The 23,054-nt window shown below is 55.0% G+C and overlaps 4 protein-coding genes across 8 annotated transcripts; 1 reads left to right on the forward strand and 3 right to left on the reverse strand.

Moving 5' to 3' along the window:
• The first annotated feature begins 681 nt into the window (after positions 1 to 681).
• On the forward strand, positions 682 to 6,008 carry PSMC3IP (PSMC3 interacting protein). The gene is made up of 8 exons (XM_019435470.2): positions 682 to 2,115; positions 2,207 to 2,307; positions 2,487 to 2,576; positions 4,620 to 4,731; positions 5,256 to 5,401; positions 5,517 to 5,570; positions 5,696 to 5,755; positions 5,842 to 6,008. The coding sequence occupies exons 1-8, from the start codon at positions 2,082 to 2,084 to the stop codon at positions 5,896 to 5,898; spliced, it is 654 nt and encodes a 217-aa protein (XP_019291015.2). The 5' UTR covers positions 682 to 2,081; the 3' UTR covers positions 5,899 to 6,008.
• Positions 6,009 to 6,124: 116 nt separating this feature from the next.
• Positions 6,125 to 11,345, reverse strand: MLX (MAX dimerization protein MLX). Of its 3 annotated transcripts, none has more exons than XM_053892610.1 (8): positions 10,721 to 11,345; positions 10,108 to 10,144; positions 9,533 to 9,622; positions 9,150 to 9,256; positions 8,799 to 8,898; positions 8,508 to 8,607; positions 7,965 to 8,166; positions 6,125 to 7,254 (listed from the first exon to the last, which is right to left on the reverse strand). In XM_053892610.1, the coding sequence occupies exons 1-8, from the start codon at positions 10,892 to 10,894 to the stop codon at positions 7,198 to 7,200; spliced, it is 867 nt and encodes a 288-aa protein (XP_053748585.1). In that variant the 5' UTR covers positions 10,895 to 11,345; the 3' UTR covers positions 6,125 to 7,197. The 3 variants fall into 3 exon arrangements, with proteins under 3 accessions (XP_053748585.1, XP_053748584.1, XP_053748586.1); XM_053892609.1 differs by having other exon boundaries at positions 10,559 to 11,345; XM_053892611.1 differs by lacking the exon at positions 9,533 to 9,622.
• Positions 11,346 to 11,471: 126 nt separating this feature from the next.
• Positions 11,472 to 15,676, reverse strand: COASY (Coenzyme A synthase). Of its 2 annotated transcripts, none has more exons than XM_019435462.2 (10): positions 15,565 to 15,676; positions 14,427 to 15,137; positions 13,579 to 13,793; positions 13,195 to 13,326; positions 12,879 to 13,068; positions 12,730 to 12,794; positions 12,461 to 12,545; positions 12,194 to 12,291; positions 11,958 to 12,104; positions 11,472 to 11,856 (listed from the first exon to the last, which is right to left on the reverse strand). In XM_019435462.2, exons 2-10 carry the CDS (start codon positions 15,124 to 15,126, stop codon positions 11,806 to 11,808), a joined length of 1,683 nt encoding a protein of 560 aa, XP_019291007.1. In that variant the 5' UTR covers positions 15,127 to 15,137; positions 15,565 to 15,676; the 3' UTR covers positions 11,472 to 11,805. The 2 variants fall into 2 exon arrangements, with proteins under 2 accessions (XP_019291007.1, XP_019291008.1); XM_019435463.2 differs by having other exon boundaries at positions 15,518 to 15,571.
• Positions 15,677 to 20,814: 5,138 nt separating this feature from the next.
• Positions 20,815 to 23,025, reverse strand: HSD17B1 (hydroxysteroid 17-beta dehydrogenase 1). 2 transcript variants are annotated; one of them, XM_019435460.2, is made up of 6 exons: positions 22,515 to 23,025; positions 22,240 to 22,407; positions 21,919 to 22,098; positions 21,720 to 21,813; positions 21,133 to 21,310; positions 20,815 to 21,044 (listed from the first exon to the last, which is right to left on the reverse strand). In XM_019435460.2, exons 1-6 carry the CDS (start codon positions 22,609 to 22,611, stop codon positions 20,829 to 20,831), a joined length of 933 nt encoding a protein of 310 aa, XP_019291005.2. In that variant the 5' UTR covers positions 22,612 to 23,025; the 3' UTR covers positions 20,815 to 20,828. The 2 variants fall into 2 exon arrangements, with proteins under 2 accessions (XP_019291005.2, XP_019291004.2); XM_019435459.2 differs by having other exon boundaries at positions 21,720 to 22,098.
• Between the last annotated feature and the right edge of the window lie 29 nt (positions 23,026 to 23,054).

The raw sequence follows: 23,054 nt of genomic DNA on the forward strand, positions 1-23,054 counted from the left end.
CAGAAACCCCTCTAAGGGGTATCTGTTCTACTGTCATGCTAGAGAAAAACTAAAAATGGCAATTCTAGACCTGTGCCAGACTACAGCCTCTCTCTGCTTCCCCAATCAGAGCTCAGGCCAAACTCTTCTGTCCTCTTGCCCTCTGCATTAACCCTTTGCTGATCCTCAGGGACCACTCCCCCAACACTCCCATACCTGGGCAAGGGATGTTGGACAGAGCCCATTTTCATGTGCTGCAGGTGGGAGTGTGCTAACATGTTTGCTCTTGGTTGATGGACAAGGTAGAGGCCGGGAGTGAAAATTAGGAGTGAGAAGGGAGAAGAGCTAGGTGCCTGTTTCATAGTCACTTGTGTGTGAAGATTCGGGGTAATGGCATCTCCCCACTTTAGGGTTCTCAGACTTTGGACACCTCCTCTCTTCTCAGAGCCCAGATGTCTCACAGGTGAACTCTGATAGGGAAAAACACAGGAGTGTGGGAGAGGAGCGGGTTTTGGTGTGTTTGCATGAGTGTGTGTAGCTTCAGGCCTTGGAAGTTGGCAAAAGGGAGGGAGGAAGGAGAGCAAAATCTTCAGAGGGTGTTTCTTGTACCTGGGGGATCCTGCTCTGAATCTCCTTAGTCCTCCACTGTGAACTGGGGTGGGGATGGACGGGAGGGGGGAGGGAGGGAGTGGTGCTGGGGAATAAATCTTATATGAGAACAATCTTTAAGAGACTGATGTTGAATGGTGTTTTACCCTTGATAGTGTTCTCAGGTGACAACCTTAGAATAGTAAGTCCAGCTGTGAGCGACCCACCTGCCCTGTTTTTCCTTTGTGATGGTCAGAATAATCACCATGGTATGAAGCCACTTCCCCTCCCCTGGAGAGCCTAGACAGTATAACTGGCACTCTTGGTTGGCATCTAGCCAGCAGTTCCATCATTTTTTTTTAATGTTTGTTTATTTTAGAGAGAGAGAGAGAGAAAGCAAGCGGGGGAGGGGCAGAGAGAGAGAGGGAGCCAGAATCCCAAGCAAGCTCTGCACTGTCAGTATGCAGCCCCACCTGCGGCTCAAACCCACGAACCTCAAGATCATGACCTGAGCCGAAATCAAGAGTCGGATGCCCAACCTACTGTGCCACCCAGGCACCCCTCATTTTTAATTCTTAATATTGTTCCTTAGACATGTGAAGACAACTACGTGTTTCAAAGGCTAATGAGAATTTAGGTAACAGAAGGCTGTAAAGATTAACACCATGCTCTTCCTCTGGAGTGTTTGAGCTGCAGGGACAGCTGCTCTTTGGCCTTCGGCTGACCTCAGAAACTAGAAACACTTATTTCAGGCTTTGTCCCATTGGCCACTGTGGGCAGAAGTGGAAAACACCTGCCAGGTGTTGCCATAAGATTGACTCGGCCAACAGGAAACTTTTCTAACAAGCTTTGTGGCTTAACCGTAGCCCCGTCCCAACCCTGCCTTGCCTTGGCGTTCACACCACAGCACGTGTTGAGCGCCCCCTGTGTGCGAGGCCCGGTAACGGGCAATGAAGGATATCGCTATTGTCCTTCCAGAGTTTCTACGCATTTTTGTCTTCCAACCACCCTCCTGTTAGTATCTCTTTTTCCTATTTTACAAATGAGACCGACGAAAAGAGCATCGGGCCGTGGGACAGGGCACGTCCCTGTGAGTAACTGGCTCTGTGATCTTGAGCAAGTCGCTAGCCCAGCGGGAGTTGATCCCAAGTTTTCTCCCCTTTGGAACACCGGCCCAGCTCACGGTGACGAGAGCTCAGCCGCTGCCTCTGGAAGCGGGTCTCGGAACGTGAAGGCGTGATTTACTACGGCCTGCGTCCCGAGGAGCAGGAAGGGAGAAGTCCAGGGCAAGCGCCCCACCTCCGCTGCATGGACCCAGAAGTGCGAGGGACCACACTCGCACCCGGCTCCCGACAGCACTGACCTACGGCGCCCGGGAAGGGTCGCTTCGTTCCTCGCCAAGACTTCCCCTTCCGCCAATCACCGCTTGCGCCCCGCCCTTCCCGTCGCCGGAAGCAGCCGTTGCCCCGAGCAACTGCAACGTCCGGCTTTCCAAGTTGGCGGCGGGAAAGGCCATGAGTAAAGGCCGGGCCGAGGCTGCGGCGGGAGGTAAACGGACCGCGGGCACGGGGGAGACCCGGGCGGGGGCCGGGCGAGGGGTCGGTTGAGTGACCTCCCCCCATGCCCCGTCTCCTCGTAGCCCCCGGGATTCTCCTGAGATACCTGCAGGAGCAGAACCGGCCCTACAGCGCCCAGGACGTGTTCGGGAACCTGCAGCGGGAACATGGACTGGGCAAGGCGGTGAGGACCCTCTCCTGGGACCGCCCCCCTACCCTTGGGGCCCCTCGAATCAGCCTGAAGTGCTGCCCTCTCGAGGCAGCCATTCTAGCCTTGAGCTTCCTAAGGCTGGTCGGCCCTAATTCCCACTGCCTGGGCCCTAAATCATCCCTCTGATTGGTTCTGCCTCTCCCCTCTGCCAGGCGGTGGTGAAGGCGCTGGAGCAGCTGGCCCAACAAGGCAAAATCAAAGAGAAGATGTACGGCAAGCAGAAGATCTATTTTGCGGACCAGGTGAGGGAAACCTGTGCAGATTATCACCCGTGTGAGACCCCGACATTAGGTGAATCAGTCTCTAGAATGAACTCTGACTTGAGGCATCCCGTGAAACTCAGCTAGCCCACGCCATTAAAAGGGCCCCACACACCCTTTAAATCAAAGTGGGTACTCCCCTTGCTGTGATCCAGACTCAACGAGACTTCCAGATCTGAGATGTACATGATAGATGACAGAAGATCCTGAATTGTTCCTACCAAGGTCCCTTTCCCCTTGGAGGTTTCTTTTTCCCAGTCATCTAGATCAGAACCATCATCTGCCAAATGATTTGCCTTCTGTCCCCACCCCTCCCAACACAGATGACACTAATTTTGTATCTCTAGGCCAGACCACCGCCCGGATGCCTTCCAGACCTTGCAGAATCAATATTGCTGAAGTAGAATGCACATCTCCCCTAAATGGGCTCCTTTTACAGGCTTCTCCCTCAGTCAGAGCCACTCCTCACCCAACTCAGAGACTGGGGAGTCACTCTTACCTCACAGCTTAGGCAGCCAGCAAATCCAGTTGGCTTTCCCCCTTCCTGAATCCACCCTCCCCTTTCTGTCTGCCATTGCTGATTGAGTTCAGGTGCTCCTCATCTATCACGATAGCCTCCTCACAGCTCCTGGCCTCCTCACACATCTTAAACGCTGCAGCCAGAATGGTCTGCGTCAGTACAATCTGGGGCCATTTCCCTACTTGAAACTCCAGCACTCCCTACAACAGGGAGAAATCTACATAGAGACTTGGCTCCAGGCTGCTGCTAGCCTCACCTGTCCCTTCACCAGTACTAGACCATTTAGGTGTATTTTACTCCTGTGTCCTTCCTCTGCCTGGAGTTTTAAAAGCCCTTCTTCCTCTTCTGCGTCTTTGCTCAGCGAACTCTTACTCCAAGGTTCTCCCTCAGGCATCACCTCCAGAAACCTTCCCCGGATTCTCTCCTCGCCTCTTCTTCAGGCACTCACCTCCCTGAGGGATGCTATATTGTGGTGGTCTTTTTACCCATCTCCTCGCTAGACTGCAGCCCTTCCAGGGCTGAGCCCACTTCTCACTCTTCCTCCTTTGCTGAGCACAACCCCCCCCACCCCAGTATCTAACGTCCAGTAGACCCTGAATACTAGTTTAACTGAACCACACCACCATCAAGACTAACTTTTCTGAAATAGGTTTCATTACATTACTACTCTAATGAAGAGTCCCTAAGGGAGAATTCGGCAACATTTTTTCTGTAAAGACAATTTTGTGCTTTTGCCGGCCAGATGGCCTCTTGTCATAGCTATACAACTGTCACAGCCACTGAGGGCCGTCATTATAGAGCAGTATGTAAATGATCACATGTAAACGAGTAAACATGTAAATGAGTGGGTGTAACTGTGTTTCCAGAAATTTTTGTTTTCACAACCCCGAATGTGGCAGGATTTGGCGTGCAGGCTGTAGTTTGCTGCCTTCTGCTATAAAGGTTTACTTTGCTTTAATGAAGAGTCCAAACTGCCCAGGCTGGCATTCCTATTCTTTCTAACCTGCTCCCTGACATCACTGACAAGACCACCCCACCCCCCCATCCCGAGCCCCACCACAGTCCTTTATGGCAGCTGGTCTCTCTCAGGGGAGGGGCCCCTCAGACGTTTACTGGAGTCCCTTCAATACCACCCACCACGACTCTTGACCTGCCCAGGTTCCTCCTACTGTGGAAATGTGTAATTTAGGTATCACTACCTTGGGAAGAATGTTCCTTTACTCTTTTAGCCCAGTGAGTGGTTTTACCACTAAACTAAGATTTCTGCTGTTCAGTATCCTGAAGCTCCTTGAGGACAGGCATCAGGTTTTAACTTTTTTACACCTTTTTGTTTGTTGGGACCAGTACCGAACCGAATGGTATCTCACAGGGACCCTCCCGCTGTTCTCCCAGGCCCCCTGGAGGGCTGGGGAGCCCCAGGTTCTTGAGTGGATGTGATGTGGCCTGCCCAGATGTGGCCTCACATCACACCCACCCACTTCTGTTTGTCGTCTCACCTCTGGCAGGACCAGTTTGAGATGGTGAGTGACGCTGACCTCCAAGGCCTGGACACCAAAATCATGGCCCTCACTGCCAAGGTGCAGAGCCTCCAGCAGAGCTGCCGCCACATGGAGGCCGGTAGGACTGGGCGGATGCCGGAAGGGGCCCCTGGCGCGAGGGTCATTCCAGAGGGCAGGAATCCCTAAGTGAATGGTTTGCTGACCGCAATGTCTCGCTGCAGTGGAGAGCTGGGCTGGGCCGGGCCGCCACAGGCATTATGTTACAAGAAACGTAAACAGCTAATGGCTTTTGAATATAAATGCGCAAGACACGCATTTGCTTTCCCTAACATTATCAGTGTACTGTGCCCACACTCCCTCTGTGCCTGTTTCTTTAACTGGCTACAGGGAACAGTCTGTTCAACCTCACACTTTACCACTGCTTGTAGATGGAAGAGGAAAGACAAGCAGACTAAACTGGTAATTCTGTAAGCCTTAATCTCTGCCGAGCGCAATTTCCAGAATATGGAACTCATTCTGGACCCTGGGTGTAGAACCTAGAGCAAGGTAGGGGCCCAGTCTCCTACCTCAGGGAGCACCCACTGGGAAAGACAAAACCCCATCATCAGGGTAAGAAGCGACCTCAGGGAGATGTGGTTTCAGAGCTGAAGGAGTTAACTAGTGCCCTGACCACACCGGAGATGCAGAAAGAGATCCAGGAGTTGAAGAAGGAATGTGCTGGCTACAGAGAGAGACTGAAGAACATCAAAGCAGCCACCAACCACGTGACTCCAGAAGAGAAAGAGCAGGTGAGTCAGGAGGAAGGGTGGTAGCGGGGCGGTCTGCCTGTGCAGGTCTGGAGTGAGGCCGAGGTTGCCCCCCAGCAGCCCCTGAGAGGCTAGAGCAAGCCATTTCCCTGTGCAGGTGTACAGAGAGAGGCAGAAGTACTGCAAGGAATGGAGGAAGCGGAAGAGGATGGTAAGTGCGTGAGCTCCGCAGCAGGCCCTGGAAAATGGCAGCCACCGGAGAAACTGCTGCCTGAGGTCATGGGTCCGCCAGGCAGTGCCGCCCGTCTGAAAAGGGGTGGTTTTGTTTCTTGTCAGGCAACAGAACTGTCTGATGCGATCCTTGAAGGATACCCCAAGAGCAAGAAGCAGTTCTTTGTAAGTGGTTCTCTCTGTCTCTCCCCTCCTTGCCACCCTGGGGTCTTCGTCCAGGGAGGTCTCGTTTACTGGTCTCCCTGCCCCAGGAGGAAGTTGGGATAGAGACCGATGAAGATTACAACGTGAAGCTCCCAGACCCTTGAGGAGTCCTCTGCAGGATGGGGGAATGGAAGCGACGTCCTGGACTGGCCGCCTCCTTCAGGTTGGCTTCTTTGTTCCTGCTGCTTTCCACCTTTGAGCAGAGCAGCTGGGAGAGGGGCATGAACCAGAATACAGGGCTCAGGGAGTGAGCAAGCCCAGAGTGGATGGTTGTCATGCTCGTTTCATCATCTAGATTCCAATTGCTTGCACTTAAACTTGGAACAACGCTAAAGGAAAGCATTTGGCAATATTTATTGTACTATAATTTGATATAAAAATACTTAATTTCCTCTGGATAACCAAACCTCCCAGATGTCAACCCTGAGGAAGGCTACCGGGTAGAGAGAAGCTAGTATACACTGCATTCGAGGAGCCCAAGGCTTTACCCAGGACTTTTCTGGGCTCTGTACCCCAGGAGGCCTTTAAAGTATCTTCTCTACCCCTTCACGCCACTCCCAAGTCCTGGGAGAAACACAAGCAGCACTAAGATGGTGGAGACCCAAGTATGCTCGACAGGATGGCTGGGAGTGATTTGGAGGCCCAGTTCACTTTCAAAAATTGTAACTTTAGCAAAATTGCGATGTTGGTGTTTAGAATATTAAAAAAAAAAAATTTAATATGTAGTGCTATGTCACATGTAACTTCTCTGTGCTATGCTCCTGCCTGTGGGGACAGAGGGGGCAGGGGTATGTGGGGGAGGAAGGAGAGGGGATACAGTAGCAAGTGAGGGCAGGAACCCAGTAGCCCTGCCCTGAGCTGGCCAGAAGAGGCCTGATCTCACCTTGGGCTGACCAGGCAGCCCTAGCTGAGGCACAAGGAGGCCTTTCACCCCTCTTGGCTGTGGGAGTATTTCCTCATGTTCCTCCCTTCCCATCCAACTACTGCCAAAATGGCCAAACTTGGGCCAAATGTTGCCCAAGAGACCAAACCAAATGCAAACAGTAGCTTCCCAATATGTGTAATCAGGAGCAAAAATCTGAGGATTAGAAGGGGAGAGACCAGGAGCTCTTATGGGGGGAGGGGGGGTGTCCCCAGAACAGGGTCCCCCCCCCTCCCGAAGACTTCTACGGAGAAGGGGAAAGACAGTAAGCTCGAGTTCTGTGGTCAGTATAATAAATTAAAGCTTTCACAAAACAAATACCCCAGCCCCAGTGAGGATGAAGGGGTGCTGGGGAACCAAACACCGAGAACCAGCTGACTGGTGTGCAGTGTCGCAGTCCAATCTCGTAAGCCCAGTGGCTCCGTGGCCAAGTAGGAGACTCTGGCATCTTGTTGGCTCTTCTGCAGCTTCCAAAACCCAGTCAGTACAGCTGGTTCTTCAATTGGTGCAAGACGCCAATCACAATCTCCCGTAGGGTCTGGCGGGGGCAGCAGAGGAAAACACGAGTGATGCTCAGGTGAGGACAGAGGCTCAGATACCTGCCTAGACCAGTCATGCTCTTTAGAGTACAACAGAAAAAGCCCCTGGGAAACACCGTTTACAGTCGACTCTGAAATGTCCCTGAGACAGGACAGAGAAAGGGATGGAGACATGGACAGCTATGTGGTAAAGCAAATACAAGAAATGGGAATGGTAGCATTTAGGTGGTGGGCACAGGAGTGTCCACTCTTGTGTCGCAGGACACTTAAAGTGGTTCCAGAAAATGTCAGGAAACAAAAAAGTGAGATGCAAGTCAAGCCTCAGAAACTCCATGCAATACCATTAACACACGGCTCCATTACAAATAATCACAAACCCCAGGGAAAACTAGTGGGCCTGGGGGTGGGAGCCAGGAATGTTTCTAGAAATTCCACGTGATTCTGCTATGAGTGATGAGGGCTTACATACTAGGCAGCCATAACGCAAGCTAACAAAGGCCAGAGCGAGGCCTTGCCTGAGTTAAGTGCCCACATCATTCTTGCCAAATGAAACCTTAACAGGAAAATGTGGGCCAGGAAGCAAAGAAGAGAGCCTCCAGAAACCTAAAAGTTGCCACCTTCCCTCTCTGAACAAATTAGGACGGACTTGGGTCACTTGGCCTGAAGGAAGATAGAAAATCCGCACCCCTTGACCACTGCTGCCCCATACCTGAGGCTTACAGTGCTCCTCAATCCAGCTGAAGACACAGGCTGACAGCTCCTGGAAACTGGCCACGGAGATAGAGGCATTGAAGGACTGGAACAGTGAGTCCATGATGCCTTGAAACACATTGAACTTGACTTGGTCAGAGACCTGGTCTTCTCCCTCATGGGGGTTGTCCTGGTGTGCCTTCACAATCTGCTCATAGTTGCTGAAAGCGAGTAGAACAGGGCTAAGGTGCTATAACAGCTCAGGTCACGGTATGTACTCCCCCGGCCCCAGGAAGGGGTTCCCGGAGAGCTGCTGGGACAGAAATGGGTGACCCCTCTCTCTACCCCTCGTTAATCCCACAGGCACTTTGAATATCTGCTAGGTATCAGGGACTGTTGGGGTGCAGAGTCCTACCCCTAAGTGGCCACCTACAGGAATGAGAAGATTATCTGTTCTGTATTATCTGATGTGGCCTTTGAACAAGAGAAAGGTATGAACTGAAGTCAGCCTCAGAGTCCCCTCAGAAGCCCTGGCTCCCCGAGCTCAGCATCCCCCCCTTACACTTTCATGATCTTTAGGGCCGTGACGTCCTTGCGTAGCATGGACACCTCCTCCTCCTGCTTTTTCTTCTCCTTGTGCAAAAACTGGATGTAGTCAATAGCTGCAGTGAGGGTGGGCACAAAGGATGTCTCAGCCAGAAGGACAAGGTTTACTTTGTTTCCCCTTCCTCCCTTTCCCCAACTCTCTCATTATAATCACCCCACCGGGGCCAGGCCGAAAGTGAGTGTAAGTCTCTGGCCTCCTCACAGCACCACTGGCCCCAGCCACTCCCAGTGCTCTCCCTGGCCATACTCTTCTGTAGAACGATGGCTTTGCTGAGCTTTTGGGAGCCAATGGAGAAGTCCTGCTGCTGGCAGGTGGGGACGATGGTCTGGAGGTCATCATAGCCTCTCTGTGGAGACAGGAGGGAAAACAAGGGTTCCTTAACTCCAAGGGATTCAGGCAAACTGGTACAAAACTTTCTGTGAACCGAAGTTCCATGCTCACAAACTCAAAGGGGTAGGGGACTAGAAAAAAGGAGGTGTTCATATCCAGGGACTAGAGCAGCTGCCACCAAGGATGCTGGGGACTGATGAGGGCAGGGTAGATCTGAAATACACAGGGGCCTCCTGCATTGGCTGAGGTACAGGCCTCCCCAGTCACCTTGATGGCGTCTCTCCTCTTCTGCTCAGCCTGAGTATGTGCTCGCCGCCGCCGGTCCTTGTAGGACTCCTTGTAGGACTCCTGGTGGTAATCACTGTCCTCGTCATCTACGCTCAAAGTTGGGGGCAGGAAGAGGTCATTTTGAAGCCCAGTGGGCCCGGCTAACCCACCTTGCCCCAGTGGGGAAGAAAAAACTGGTGCTCAGAGACAGCAAACGGACAGAACCGTCTAATATTCTAGATGAGGTGAAAGATGGTGAGACCCTGTGTCTAACGCTAGGCCTCCAGCACCCCCGTGTGGATGACTGGAGCTTCCTGTCTAGGAAATATACTAAAATGATGGTATATCTGAGCCCCCCCAGGTGGGGGCATGTTGCTGCCTACCTGTATTGGGGACAGAAGAGGCACTGGTGGAACCGATGCTATTAGCTCTGGACACTACACTCCCCTTTCGGGTACTTTCTACAAAAAGCCCTGTAAAAGAGAGGTCCCAATCACTAGGGGGTAGGACAGGAGGACACTGTTAGACCTTCAGACACCTGTGTGTACAATGGCTTCCTGATCCTTAAATGCTGACCTCTCCCTTTCAACCCAAAAGCTACCCATATTGGGTCATCCACTTCCTGCTGTGCCCCACCACAATGCTCCTGTCTCTGGTGTCTCCACTGCTCCAGGGGCCTGCAATGATACCACCGGTTCACAAAGTGGCATCTAGGCACAACGAGGGTGACAGAATGGCTAGCTCCCACTATTTTCATCATTTCCTTGTTTCAGAGCAGCAGGAATTATACCCTTATGCTTCCTGCCCCTTATGCAGCTCCTCCCTCATTGTCTCAGGGCAGGAACTCCGCTCAGGGACAGTGGACTGTGCTCAGGTGTGGCTGGCAAGACCACGGGAATCCACAGGACTGTGGCAGGAGTGTCACCAGGGAGCTAGAGACTGTGGGAGAGGTACTCACCGGGGTCCAGGCTGTTGTCACTGTAGGCATACTCCACCTGTGACACCAAGCAAAGGAGCTCATCAGACCTCCGCCCGGGGCTGGGCACCTCCTCTCACTCTGAGCGCGTGCACACTCGTACACACACCACACACCCCTACCACACACACCTCTACCCGCCCCAACCCCCCCCCCCCCACCCCGAGAGCGCAGGCAATTGCAGGATGCACGCGCGTGCGTTCACTTATACACATACACACACACACACACACACACACACACGCGCGCGCGCGCGCACCTGGGGTGCGCAGGGGTTTGCAGGATTGCCCCGATAGCAGTAAGCAGATAGGCCATAGGAGCACCGCCCCTCCGCCCCCACCCCCTCCCTCCTCCACCGTCCCCCCCCCCCCCCGCCCCCCCGCAAGCCCGGTCCCCTCACATTCGTGCACACACGCCTCACTTGTCTCCCCACCTTGGCACGCGCAGGGTGAGGGCTGTCTTCTCTGCAGCCCCGGGGCCCGGAAGGCGGGGGGACCTTTGGGAACTGCAGGGAATCCCCTAGTCTTCGGGACCCCCCACGTGCATGAGCCCGACCCGCCCTCCCCTCGCCGGCGTGCGCGCCCGCGGGGCTTGCCTTGACCCAGGGGTCGTCCGGAGAGGCGACCGGCTCCGTCATCTCCGACCCACCGAACCGGAAACCAGCCAGCGGGCGGGCCCCCTGCCGCGAGGAAGAGGCGAGGCACTTCCACGTGACCCAAACCCACCAACCCACGAACGAGAGGCGGAGGGCGGGGCACGGCCCGCGCATGCGCACCCGGAAAACTCTGAAACCGAGGGTCAGGAGCCTCGGAGACTGGCGTCGGGGCTGACACAGACGTTGTCCTTCCCCTCACTCGCCCACACCGCGACATGACGCACATTCTGTAAAATGGAGTCCCCTCAAAAGGCTCGTCCGAGTAGTATTTCCGAGAGTTGTGTGCACGCGCTGTGCTGGACCCGCGGCTTCCAGGGACTTGTGTCCAACCCCACCCTGCCGGCCCAGCACGGCTGCCAGGTCCGTGAGGCCGGAGGCCCCGCCTGGCTCGTGGAAGGCCGGTCCTCCAACACGTAGCCTGGTACCTGGCAGGAGACCAGTGGAAGAAACGCTTTCAAAGAGCCCGTTAGCCCAGTTAAACTCTTCACAGATACAGAAACCGAGGAACCTAGAAAGTCTGTAGCTTCTCCCAAAGCAGACAGGTAGTCAGCGATGGGACCAAGGCTGACCTCAATCTGGCTAGCTGCAAAAGCTATGCTCAGAACCACTGCACTCCAGGCTTCCAGCTCAAGGCTTCCAAAGAAAGATACCTAGAGGCATTGGGGCAGGACGCAGACATACAGGCAGCACCTGGCAACATTCACCTTTAATTGGTACAAGTTCCAGTGTTTGCCCTGGCCGCAGTGGGCCGAAGGTTTCACAGACACTGTGGGCAAGAGTAGGCACAAAATGCCAGAGGGGCCTGCTCCCCTCTGAGTCGCATCCTCAGCGATGGCCAAACACCAGCAAGCTGGGTAGACTTCCTGTGTCCACCAGGCCCAGCCTTGCCCTTCCCAGTCTGGTTCAGAGTCTCTAGGCCCAAGCTAGGACGAGCACCCAGGCCCCCACTCCTCCTCACCGCTGAATCTCTAGGCAGCTCCAGGGCCACTGTGGCCCCACAGAGAACACATTGTCAGCCATGGGCCTTACGGCGTCTGGGAGATGCGCTTCTGCAAGAGAGCCCAAGCTTTCTCCACCTTTGAGCAGGACAGAGTGTCAGGAGGAAGAGAAGACAGAGTCAGGCAGGCACCCACTGGAGACTCCTTCCCTACAACCCAGCCCTTTCCGGGGCACCAACCTGGCATTGCGTAACATGCGGTTCCCATAAAGTGCTCAGCACCACGTGGCTCTGGTCCACGAGCTGTTGCCCACTCATCTGGCTCTGCAACCGGCTCTGAGCTGCAGCTTCACTCAGGCCATCCCTCTCCACAATGCGTCGTATAGCCTGGGCACGGAGAAGGCATCGGTCAGCCCACTGGCTCAGAGCGGGCTGCGGTGTGCAGTGGGGATGGGGTGAGAGACGGGTCCAGATACCTCAGTCTCAGGGATGACAACGGTCCACACCTCATGCACCATGTTCTGCCAGCCGGCTTCAAGCAGCAGGGCGGCATCAATCACGCACACACGTTTTCCTGCGGGGAGACCCCAGTCACTGCCAGCAGCACACTGCCACTTGCCACCAGAGAGCCGGTGAAGCCTAGTCCCAAGGAAGTGGAGGGTCTGGCTTGGGGTGAGGAAGCTCCTAGGAGGAGAATCTGCTTAATGTCCCCCTTGGCTGCTCCCATCAACTCTCCAACTCACCCTCAGCCACAGCCTGGTTCATCTCCTCTCGAGCCAGTTTTGCGATAATTGGCCACACAATATCCGTGAGTATCTTCAGCTGCTTCTGAGGAGGGGAACAGAGGAAGCAGGCGATTTACCTTCCCTTGGAGACGGAGCCAGCCCGAGAGAGGAGGTGGTGGGGAACAGATGAGTGGAAACGCACTCTGAACCAGACCAGAAAGGTCCATTCGGTCCCAACCTCTGGTTCTAGTAGCAGCTGAGGAGTCCTTGGAGAGAAGCGTGCTTACCTTGTTCCCAAACACCCGGCTGCCTAGGACCTTCCTGTTGATAATGCCATCTTTATGGAGAATATCTGGACGAGAGACACAGGACTGGGCAAGGAGGCCAGGCCATCCCCTCACTTTTCAGGCCACTTCTAGCCCTCCCCAGGCATTACCTGCTCCAAAGGCTTCCACAACAGGCTGGTAGGCAGGACCCCCTGGGGCGTAGGCCCGATGGCCCAGGTGGTCACTGTCGATGACAAACGCCCCCAGGCCCTTAAGCCGCTGAGCTACTGAGCTCTTCCCAGAGCCACTGATGCCCGTCAGTCCAATCACGTAGAGCTGTGTGGGCAGTTCGGGCCTCTTCTGGAGGTAGAGGAGAGGGAACCCCAGTTACTAGGGTCTTCAGACTCATGCTTGAGACTGAAATCTTCAGTCTACTCTCCAGCATTTCCAGCCCACCCAAGCAGAGGAGAGAGAGGACAGGCATACATATGGAGGCCGAAGCAGCTTTCCCAGCATTCGTTGGCGGAAGGTGGAGGAACTGACTTTGTCCTCTTCATTGTCTGTATGGTTTGGGTCCTTCAGCAGCTGGATCTGGTACAAGGCAAGCTCCTCCAGACCCTGAGGTTAAAGAGGAGGGGTGAGGAGAGGGAACGAGGGGCAGGAGGACAAGGACATCTGAGCTGCCCCCTTATCCTCCCCAGAGGTAGAGCCTGCCTCCAAGGGCAAGCTGGGAAACAGTTCCTTCTCGCCTCTTCCTCACCACCCCAAGTCCTCTCTTCCCTCCTCTAGGGTCACGGTACTTCCAACAGCCCCCTACGTGGCCTTCCCCAGCCCCATCCACTCCCTCTGCCAGTCTCCCTCAGGGGTTACATTCTCAAGACGGAAGCGGTTGACGGCCATCCCCCCACGATAGGTCTCCTCGCTGACCACCAGGAACTCCAAGGAGGGGTTAGAGCCAGCGGGCCCATAGGGATCCAGCAGGGGGGTGATATCAAAAGTCAAGGAGGGCTTGACGTCCACCAGGAACTCACTCAGATGTTCCACGCGTTCTGTGTAGGGTTGGAGCAGCTCAGGGAGCAATTTGCCTGGGGAAGGAGCCCAGTGAGATCTTTTTACTGGGGAGGAAAGGTACAGTCAAGTTTGGGGAAGACTATCCCTAAGCATCCAATCTCCAGAGGGGGACGGGTGGCAGGAAGAAAGGGCTAAGCTGGGAAGTGCTGTATGTCAGGGGAGCAGTGAAGAGGGGGCAGCCAGCAAGCACGACAGTCATGGCAGGGGCTGGCATGTGTCCAGAGAACGAGCAGTGCCAGGGAGCATCAGAGTCAGATGGAGAATTCCAAGAACCACCCCAACCACGTGTCCCCTCTTGCTGTAGCTCTAACACACTACCTACAACCCACAACCCACTCATCCATTTACTCCCAGGGTCTCAATCTTTAGGGTTCGTGACCTGGAGAACTTCTCAAAAGTACAGATTTCCTTAGTTCCACATTTGGGGAAATTCTGATTTGAGTGGTGAGTAGATCACACACAGAGAAAGCTGCACTTGTTCGTTTAACATAGTTTCCTTAACACCCACTGGGTGCCAGGTGCTGTTACATACGGGAGGGGTGGGAAGTAAAGGATGCCCACCCCCTTCCTCAGTCTTGGCACTGGGGGCAAGGTTAAGGAGTTTTGAGGGTCCTCCCCTGCTCTACTCCAGAGTATCTCTCACTCACTCTTCAACAGGTCTTTGTCCGCTACTCCCACCACAAGCTGCTCCTGGGCCAGGATGCACGCGACACTGAGCAACACCTTGTGGGCATTGTGCAGGCGGTCAAACGTGCCACCCACAGCCCCACGGTGGTAGCCACGCACTGGCTGCTTTGGAGACCTGGCCACGGGAGAGGCTGGCCTGATGGTGGAGGGTAAGGGGACATCCAGGGACTCCACAGACAGCTCCCCGGGCCCATAATCGGGGTATAGCAGCACCGAAGCCAGCTGGGGACAACAACTGTAGCAGCTGGTGGCATAACGCTCTAGCTGTTGTTTGACCGGGTTGTACTGGCTCCCATCCAGTGTCTGGAAGTCAGTCAGCACCACTTCCGGTGGGTGGGCCAGGTTCTGGACTGAGCTGGGAAGGGGAGGGAGAAAGGCGCTCTTGGCTCCTATATTGGTCAGCAGAACTCTGACATCCAGGTGCCTGTGGACGTCGGCGCCAGCGTAGAGGTGCGTGATGAAATCCAGGACCTCAAACGTGGCCTGCACGAGGCTGGACTGGGGCTGGGCCGGGCCCCCCAGGCTCATGCCCGGCTGCAGGTGTACGTAGAGCGTGTGATTCACCAGCCGGGCCGCCGAGGTCAGGATGGGGGCCAGGCGAGGGGCCAGGGAGGCGAGCGGCGTCGTCAGCACCAGGAGGCCCGACCGGAATACGGCCATGCTGCCCAGGCCTGCGGACAGCCAGGAAGACGAGGCGTGGGTGACCGAGGGGTTATGTGGCTGAGGCCGAAGGCAGTCCGGGGCCGTGGGCCCAGGAGAGGGGACCTGGCGCAGGGACGGGGTCTCAGTGCTGATCCAGAGGAACCCGGGGGAGGGCACGGGGCCTCGGGGCTATGCGCTAAGCCCCGGTTTCCACATCTCTCAGACGGAGCGGTGAAGCTGCTGAACTGAATCCAAATCCTGAGCAGGGAAACTGGACAAAAGCCCCTGAGTCATAGGGTTGGGAATCCAGAAATCCTGGGCCCTGCTGCCAGGCTGTACCAGGGTCTTAAAGGAATCAAAGGAGGATACTAGAGGGAAACACTCAGGCTCTGAGCGGTCTTCTACTTACTGAGACCTCTGGGCTTAGGTTCCGCTAGGGCCGCCGCGGAGCCTTACCTGGCTGCGACCCGGAAACAGTAGTTCAACGCCTGCGGCCCCGAGCTACGGAACGGCAGAAAGGCCAAAGTCTTTACCGGGTTCTGGAACCTCGCGAGATTTTGTAAGGAGTAGGGCGGGTCCTGCTGAGGAGGTGGGGCGGAGCTCGGAGGCTGGGGGAGCAGGTGAAGCTATTTATTTCCAGATCTCAACCATTCCCAGGTCAGTTGGTGGAGGGCGAGGCGGACCTGAAAGCCGATTTCACGGATGCCCTTTTGACCCCGACAGCAGAGAATGGCTTCGGCCTGGTTACCCAGGAGATAGCGGCGAAGGCAGAACACACACCTGAGTTTCCTCTTAGTAAGTTATAGGACATAGCACCTGGGTGGCTCAGTCGGTTGAGCGTGGGACTCTTGATTTTGGCTCAGGTCATGATCTCACGGTTTGTGAGTTCAAGCCCCGCATCTGGATCCGTGCTGACAGTGTGGATGGAGCCTGCTTGGGATTCTCTTTCTCCCTCTCTCTCTCTGTCCTTTCCCCACTCGCACTCTGTCTCTCTCTCTCTCTCTCTCTCTCAAAATAAATATAAACATTAAAAGAAATAAATTACAGGGACGGAGGTGGGAGCCCCAGGACTCAGAGTCCCTGGAACCCTCCTGGTGCCCATCCACTCCAAGGATACTCTTGTGGGAAGCCACAGGACAACTCTGTCCAAGTCCCCATTTCACAGTTGGGGAAACTGAGGCCCTCTATGTTCCAAGGACATACGAGGAAGTAATGACAGAGGCCTGGTCTTATGGCTCCGTGGGATGCTCTCCACACCACTCAGAACCAGTTTGAGGGAGGGAGGAGGAGGAGGAGAGTTCTGCATGGCAGCTGGGTAGAGTTGCCAGAGGATGGTCTTCAGACAGGAGAGAAGGGGAGGAAGGAGAGAGACCTGGTGTCAAGGGTTTACTGTGAGGCCAATAGGGCTGGAAAGGCTGCAGTCGGTAGTCTCCGTGCAGAGAGGAAACCAGGTTGCCATCAGGAAATATTTCTAGTAAATTGTTCACAGAGATCTCAAGAGGGAGGGAAACCAATCTCCCAAGATTCCAGTATCGTGCTGTGGTTTATTTCCCCAAGCTAAGCAAATGCTCATTTTCATAGTTATGTGGAATTTTTAAAATTCTTTAAGTTTACTTTTTTTTTTTTTTTTTTTTGAAAGTGCGAGAGAGCACCAGCGAGGGAGAGGGAGAGAGAGAGAATTCGAGGCAGGCTCTGAGCTGTCAGCTCGAAGCCCCACATGTGGGCTCGAACCCAGGTACCATGAGATCATGACCTGAGGCGAAATCAAGATTCCGACACTTAATTGACTGAGCCACCCAGGTGCCCCCTTTTTTGTATTCTTAAAGAGGTGTCCCAAGGGGCGCCTGGCTGGCTTAACTGGTGGAGCATGCGACCCTTGATCTGAGGGTTGTAAGTTAGAATCCCCACGTTGGGTGTAGAGATTACTTAAAAATAAAATCTTAAAAAAGAAAATAAAATCAATAGAGACGTCCCAAAGGTGTATAAGCCTCTGGCCCCGCAGAGCCTGGATGTGCCCCTGGAGTCAAGGATTGGAAGAGTTATAGAGCCACAAAGGCGTTGAAGCCAGCTTCAGACAGGAGACAACTTAGGTTGGATTTTAAAGAGAGGACCCCACACGAAGAAGCAAACTGCAGCCTCTCAGGAAATGTCCTGAAACATCTGGGCGCAATCTCACAGAGTCACTGTTGGAGATGTGAGTGCCAGCTGACTCTCAAGCTGGCCCTGGGCAATTGAAGGCTGTCCTTAGTATACGCTATTCCCACAGCAGTAGCTTTGAGAGAGCAATGTGTCGTCGAGACCATCTGGATGGTATATGTGGCGGAACCTATTTAAGGCCTCTACGTAAACTATTAAGATTCCGGTGGGCAAGTGCAGAGACCCACTTGTCTTGTAGTCACCCAGGACAAGTCTCATATGTCAGTTCCCTTGCTAATTAAAACCCCCACCTCCCAATCTGGAGTGCTCTGCCTCTTTCTTTGGTCTCTCCTTGGCCTCTGTGTACGGGAGCCAGTTTCAGATTTCACCCAGGGAACTTGTAGGTTGTGAACCAACAGTCACTTTTATTCAGTAAATGTGGATTTAGTGCCTCCCATGATCAGGAATGGTTCTAGGTATAAGGGATCAACCAGTGAACAAAACAAACCAACGAGCTGCCCTGGAGCTTAAGTTCTTATGTGTCTTGGGATAGGGTGGTGAAAGTTATAGATAAATGTGTAACAATAAAGTCAGCAGGTCAGTAAATAAATCTCTGACACATTAGTGGTGATAAGCGCTATGAAGAAAAATGAAACAGGGTAAGGGAACTATAACTGGCGGGGGTGGGGGGGGTGGGGGGGTGGGGCTAGGGAATGCTACTTTAGATAAGGTCGTCTGGGGAAAGACGTGAAGGAAGAGAAGAATCAGAGATTAGGGAAACTGTACCAGATAGAAGAAATAGCCAGTTCAAAGGCCCTGGGGCAGAAAGCCAGTAGGGCTGAATCAGATAATGGTAAGTGATGAAAGATAGGGTCCGAAAGGAAGTGGGGGCCAGATCAAAGAATGTGTTGGAGGTCTTGGAGAAAAGCCTCTGATTTTACTTAGAAAACCACAGGAGGTGTTTTAAGCACAGACATGGAATAACTTTCATTTTTAAAAGATCATTCTGGGGGCGCCTGGGTGGCTCAGTCGGTTAAGCGTCCAACTTCGGCTCAGGTCACGATCTCGCGGTCGGTGGGTTCGAGCCCCGCATCGGGCTCTGTGCTGACAGCTCAGAGCCTGGAGCCTGTTTCCGATTCTGTGTCTCCCTCTCTCTGACCCTCCCCCGTTCATGCTCTGTCTCTCTCTGTCTCAAAAATAAATAAACCTTAAAAAAAAAAAAAAAAAGATCATTCTGGCTGTTCCGTGGAAATTTTATTTGGTGGGCATGGGTCGCATCAAGGCAACCAGTTAGGAAACCACTGCAATAATCCAGGTGCGGTGATGGTAGACCAGAGTGCATAGACCGGAGTGATTTCCAGAGTATTCCAAAATACCTTCCAATCTTTTATAGACTGAAGGTATTTGCTGATGCGTTGGTTGAGGGATGGGCAAGAAGGAAGAGTGGAGTTGTCGGGTACTGAAGTGGGGAAGACTGGGGCAGGAGCAGTGGGAGATCTGGAAATCAGAACTTGCGTTTGGACACATTAAGTTTATTAGAGATCAAGTGGAGCTGTTGAGTAGGAAGTTGATGTGTGTCTGGAATTTGGGGAAGCAATGCAGTTGGAGATATTGGAGACTTTGGTGAGGCTCATGGGTGCATAAACAGTCCTCGAAGTCATGGGACTGCAGGAGACTATTAAGAGTATGAACGTGGGGCGCCTGGGTGGCTCAGTCAGTCAGGCGTCTGACTTTGGCTTAGGTCATGATCTAGTGGTCTGTGAGCTCGAGCCCCACATCGGGCTCTGTGCTGACAGCTCAGAGCCTGGAGCCTGTTTCAGATTCTGTGTCTTCCTCTCACTCTCTCTCCCCCTCAAAAATAAATAAACATTAAAAAAAAAAAAAAAGTATGAATGTAATTGAGACACCTGGCTGGCTCGGTTGGTGGAGTGTGTGATTCCTGATCTTGAGGTTGAGGGTTCGAGCCCCACGTTGGGTACAGAGATTACTTAAAAATAAAATCTTAGGGGCACCTGGGTGGCTCAGTTGGTTAAGCGTCTGACTCTCTATTTCGGCTCAGGTCGTGATCTCACGGTTCCTGAGATCAAGCCCCGATCTCCAAGTCGGGCTCTGTGCTGATAGCAAGGAGCCTGCTTGAGATTCTCTCTCTCTGCCCCTCCCTTACTCACAGGCTCGCTCGCTCTCTCTCAAAATAAACATTAAAAAAATTAAATTTAATTAAAAAAATAAAATCTTTAAAAACATTATGAATGTAAATTCATGGAGGGGTCACACTTTGCCTTTCTCATCATTGCATCCCCACCCCAGGGTGCGACCTTGTGAGTGTATGCATACACACACACACACACACACACACACTCACACTCACACTGGGGTGCAAAGGAACAGACTGGGGGACAAGAGCTGGGCTCTGAGAGCAGGTCTCAGAGATTCATGCCATCTTGGCTCTCTCCCCTTCTGGTGGCCTTTCTGGATCCTGAAGGGACAGCAGAACCATATGGGCCATCAGGGCAGGGAGACAGCAGGGATGAGCTGGCTGAGGCACCCTGTCCCAGGAGTAGCCAGCAGTCCAACGCCCAGAGTGGATGGCTACCCGGAGGTAGTGGCAGGTTCAGATGCTGTACCTCCTTCCCCTCCCCCCAGGTTCCAAACAACCCCCCAGCAGTTTCCCCTCTATTCTGGCTTCCCAAGATCTCTGTAGCCATGGCCCTGCCCATTCCAAGTAGTCATTTCCCTCCCTCTCCCCCATCTCTTAGGCACCCCTACCCCTGTCCTCTACCCGCACCCTCCTCATCTAGTACCCTCCCTGTTCACCCCTTCTTCAGCACACTACTTCTCAGGAAGTTAGCAGGAAATTGACCCCACAACCCTGCAAGCCCTTTCTCTGGCTTCTGCCCCTGGCTTCAGGAAAGAGGATAGCTCATTGGGCAGGCCCGCCTGCCCTGGATCCTTAGCTGAACCTCCTGGTGAGTGGCAGCTTCTGGGCTGGTGGTGATCCCGCCAGCTGAGTTCTGTCTAGGGCAGGGGACACGGAGGAGGATGTGTGGAGCTGTAGCCTTATAACTCACTTGGCCTGTTTCTTCTCTACACATCGGGCTTCTGCACACGAACACATAATAGTAACACCACTAAGAGTAGCGGTAATAGCGGTGCCTGCTATTAAAACCTCCTTCCCAGCACTTCCAGGAATTATCTCAACCCTTCATACAACCCATGACATAGGTCTTATACCCATTTTACAGTTAAGAGAACAGACTCAGGATAAGGCCCTTGCCTGAAGTCTCCTGACTAGTGGGGGCCAAATCACAAACGGACTCTCCTCCTTCCCAGGTCCGCCTCACTCTTGCTGCAGACACCCTGCGGGAATCCAGGAATCATTCTCGACCTTGCCCCTCGGTGGGCTAGCTCCTTCCTCTTTCTGGGCCTCGCTTTCCGCGTTGGTATAACCCGGGCTAGCCACGGTCCTTCCAGATCACCCACTCGCTGCACGCGCCGCCTGTCGCACACGTCCCCCTCCACCCACCAGAACCGCGCTCCCCTGGGGTCGCAAAGGAGGGCGCGGCAGATAGCGGCGGGCCAAGCCTTTATTGCAGGGCGGCGGGAGGAGGGCCGAGCGCGGGGCCGCCCAGGTCGGCAGCGGACTCGTCGGCGGGCTCTTCGGCGAACACCGCGCGGTGCATGGCGGCGACGTAGCTGCGGCCGCTGGGGTCGGTGAGACGCATGCGCACCAGGGGCAGGAAGCGCTCCGTGCTGAAGTAGCGCAGCGCGGGGCGCGGGGAGCGCAGCGCGGCGAGGAAGACCTGGGGCGGCGGGAGGAGGCGCTTGGCCGGGGCTGGCCGCCAACCCCCACGCGCCGTCCGTGCTCCCAGGGCCGCGCCCGGCGCCTACCTCGGTCACCTCCTCCGGGTCCTGCGCCGCCTCGTGGAAGATCCGCTCCAAATGGCGCTGGTAGCGGGAGAAGAGGTCGCGGGTCTCGGCGTCCGCGCCGTCCAGCGCTCCGCCCGGGCCGCCCTCCAGCTTCTCCTGGAAGGCGGTGCGCACCGGGCCGCACTCGATGAGGCTCACGCTGCGGGCATTGAGCGGCGGGTGGGCGGGGGCGCAGTAAGCAGCCGGACTAGGCGGGCGGGGCGGGCGGGAAGGGGTCTGCGCGTGGGCCTCGGGAGCGTTTGAAAAGCGGCTTACAGCGGGAAAGGCCCCCCGGAGTGTGAGGGAGACGTGTGTCAGAATTCTAACCTGGCAGGCTCCCTTCAGCTGTGTGACCTTGGGCCAGTCACCTAACCTCTTTGGGCCTCCGTTTCCCAGCTGGGTGGCAGAAGTGAGATAACGAGTGCCAAGTGCCCAGTACTGCGCCTGGCACACAACAAATGTGAGCCGCAGTGGAGAGGGACCAGCGTGAGAGTGGCTCCAACAGGTCAGGGTCCTGGGGTTCCCAAAATCAGGATTCAGAGGGCTCTGGGGGTGGGGCGGTGACTCACTGGACCCCGAAGGGCGGCAGCAGAACCGCCAAACTCTCGCATAGACCTTCGATCGCAAACTTGCTGGCGCAGTAAACGGCGTTGAATGGCAGCCCTTCCAGGGGAGATGAAGCTTTTGGAGGCGCCCGGAGCCCACTGTAGCCCCTGGCACTGTCACCAGGCCCCACCCCTCCCGCTGGCCCTTCCCCATTCCACGCACCCATCAAGCCACCCATGCTCCCCGTCACCAATACGCGTCCCGAGCGGCGGCGCTTCATGTCCGGCAGGAAGGCCTGCAGTGTCCGCACCGTCCCTGCCACGTTCACGTCCAGCACAGACCCGACGGCGCCAGCCTCCTGCACCTCCAGCGGCCCGAGCAGGCCCCGGCCCGCGTTACACACTGCGGGAAGAGACGCCGAACCCCACCTGCCTCGCCTTCCTCAGACCCAGCCGTTCCCCTTGTGTTCCTGGGGCCTCAGGACATTTTGGTTTGGACATAGGGTGGGGAAGGCTCCTGCATACGTGCTGCGGGGAGGCTCACCCAGCACATCCACGCGGCCCTCGGTCACGCGTGCCCGGGCAGCGGCCACGGAATCTGCGTCCCTCACGTCCAGCTGCAACATCTCCAGGGAGCCAGGAGGGCACCCTCGGGACTGGGCCGCCTCCCGCAGCGGGCCCTGCGCCCTCAGGTCCCGCAGCGTGGCATACACTGGAGGTTCAGGGAGAAGACAAGGATCTGAATTCCCTGCTTACCCCTACCTGGGTCTCCTTGGGCTAGTGACTGCTCCTTTCTCTCTGTCCCAGCCCCTCATATACCTTTGAATCTCCGAGAGGGGTCGGATGCCAGACGCAGAGCCAGGTGCAGGCCGATGCCGGAGGAGCAGCCCGTGATGAGCACCACAGTGCGGTCCATGGGGAGAGGAGCTCGGAGGGGCGCCGGGAATGCAAGGCTTGGGTCTCTGAGCTCGAGAGCCCCTGCTCTGACCCGCCTAGGGCATGCCCACCCCTTGTTGTGTCTCCAGCATAATCTCAAGGCTGAGCCCTCCCGCCAGTCTGGGGCCTGCTCTCCCCACCCTTTATCTTGGTCAAAGCAGAGCTGAGGCCACTCCTGGGCATACCCCTTCTTCAGCTACTGGCCAGAGGGAGGGCAAAGTTTGCAAGCAGATGTGGGCTCGCCTGTGGGCACTGAGTGCCCTGGGCACCCTTCCCCTGTGTGTGCCTCTGTCCCACAGGGACAACGATAGGTTCCAAAGTTTGCTGCTGAGGGTGTGAAAGTATACATTTTGGGGAGGGCATTATCAGTTCCAAGGTCAGGTGTCAGTATTATGTACAGGGAGGCTGAGGCAAGGGGGCAGA

This window comes from Panthera pardus, unplaced genomic scaffold (genome assembly GCF_024362965.1).
Source record: "Panthera pardus isolate Hobbes unplaced genomic scaffold, ASM2436296v1 HiC_scaffold_3, whole genome shotgun sequence".
Lineage (NCBI taxonomy): Eukaryota > Metazoa > Chordata > Mammalia > Carnivora > Felidae > Panthera > Panthera pardus.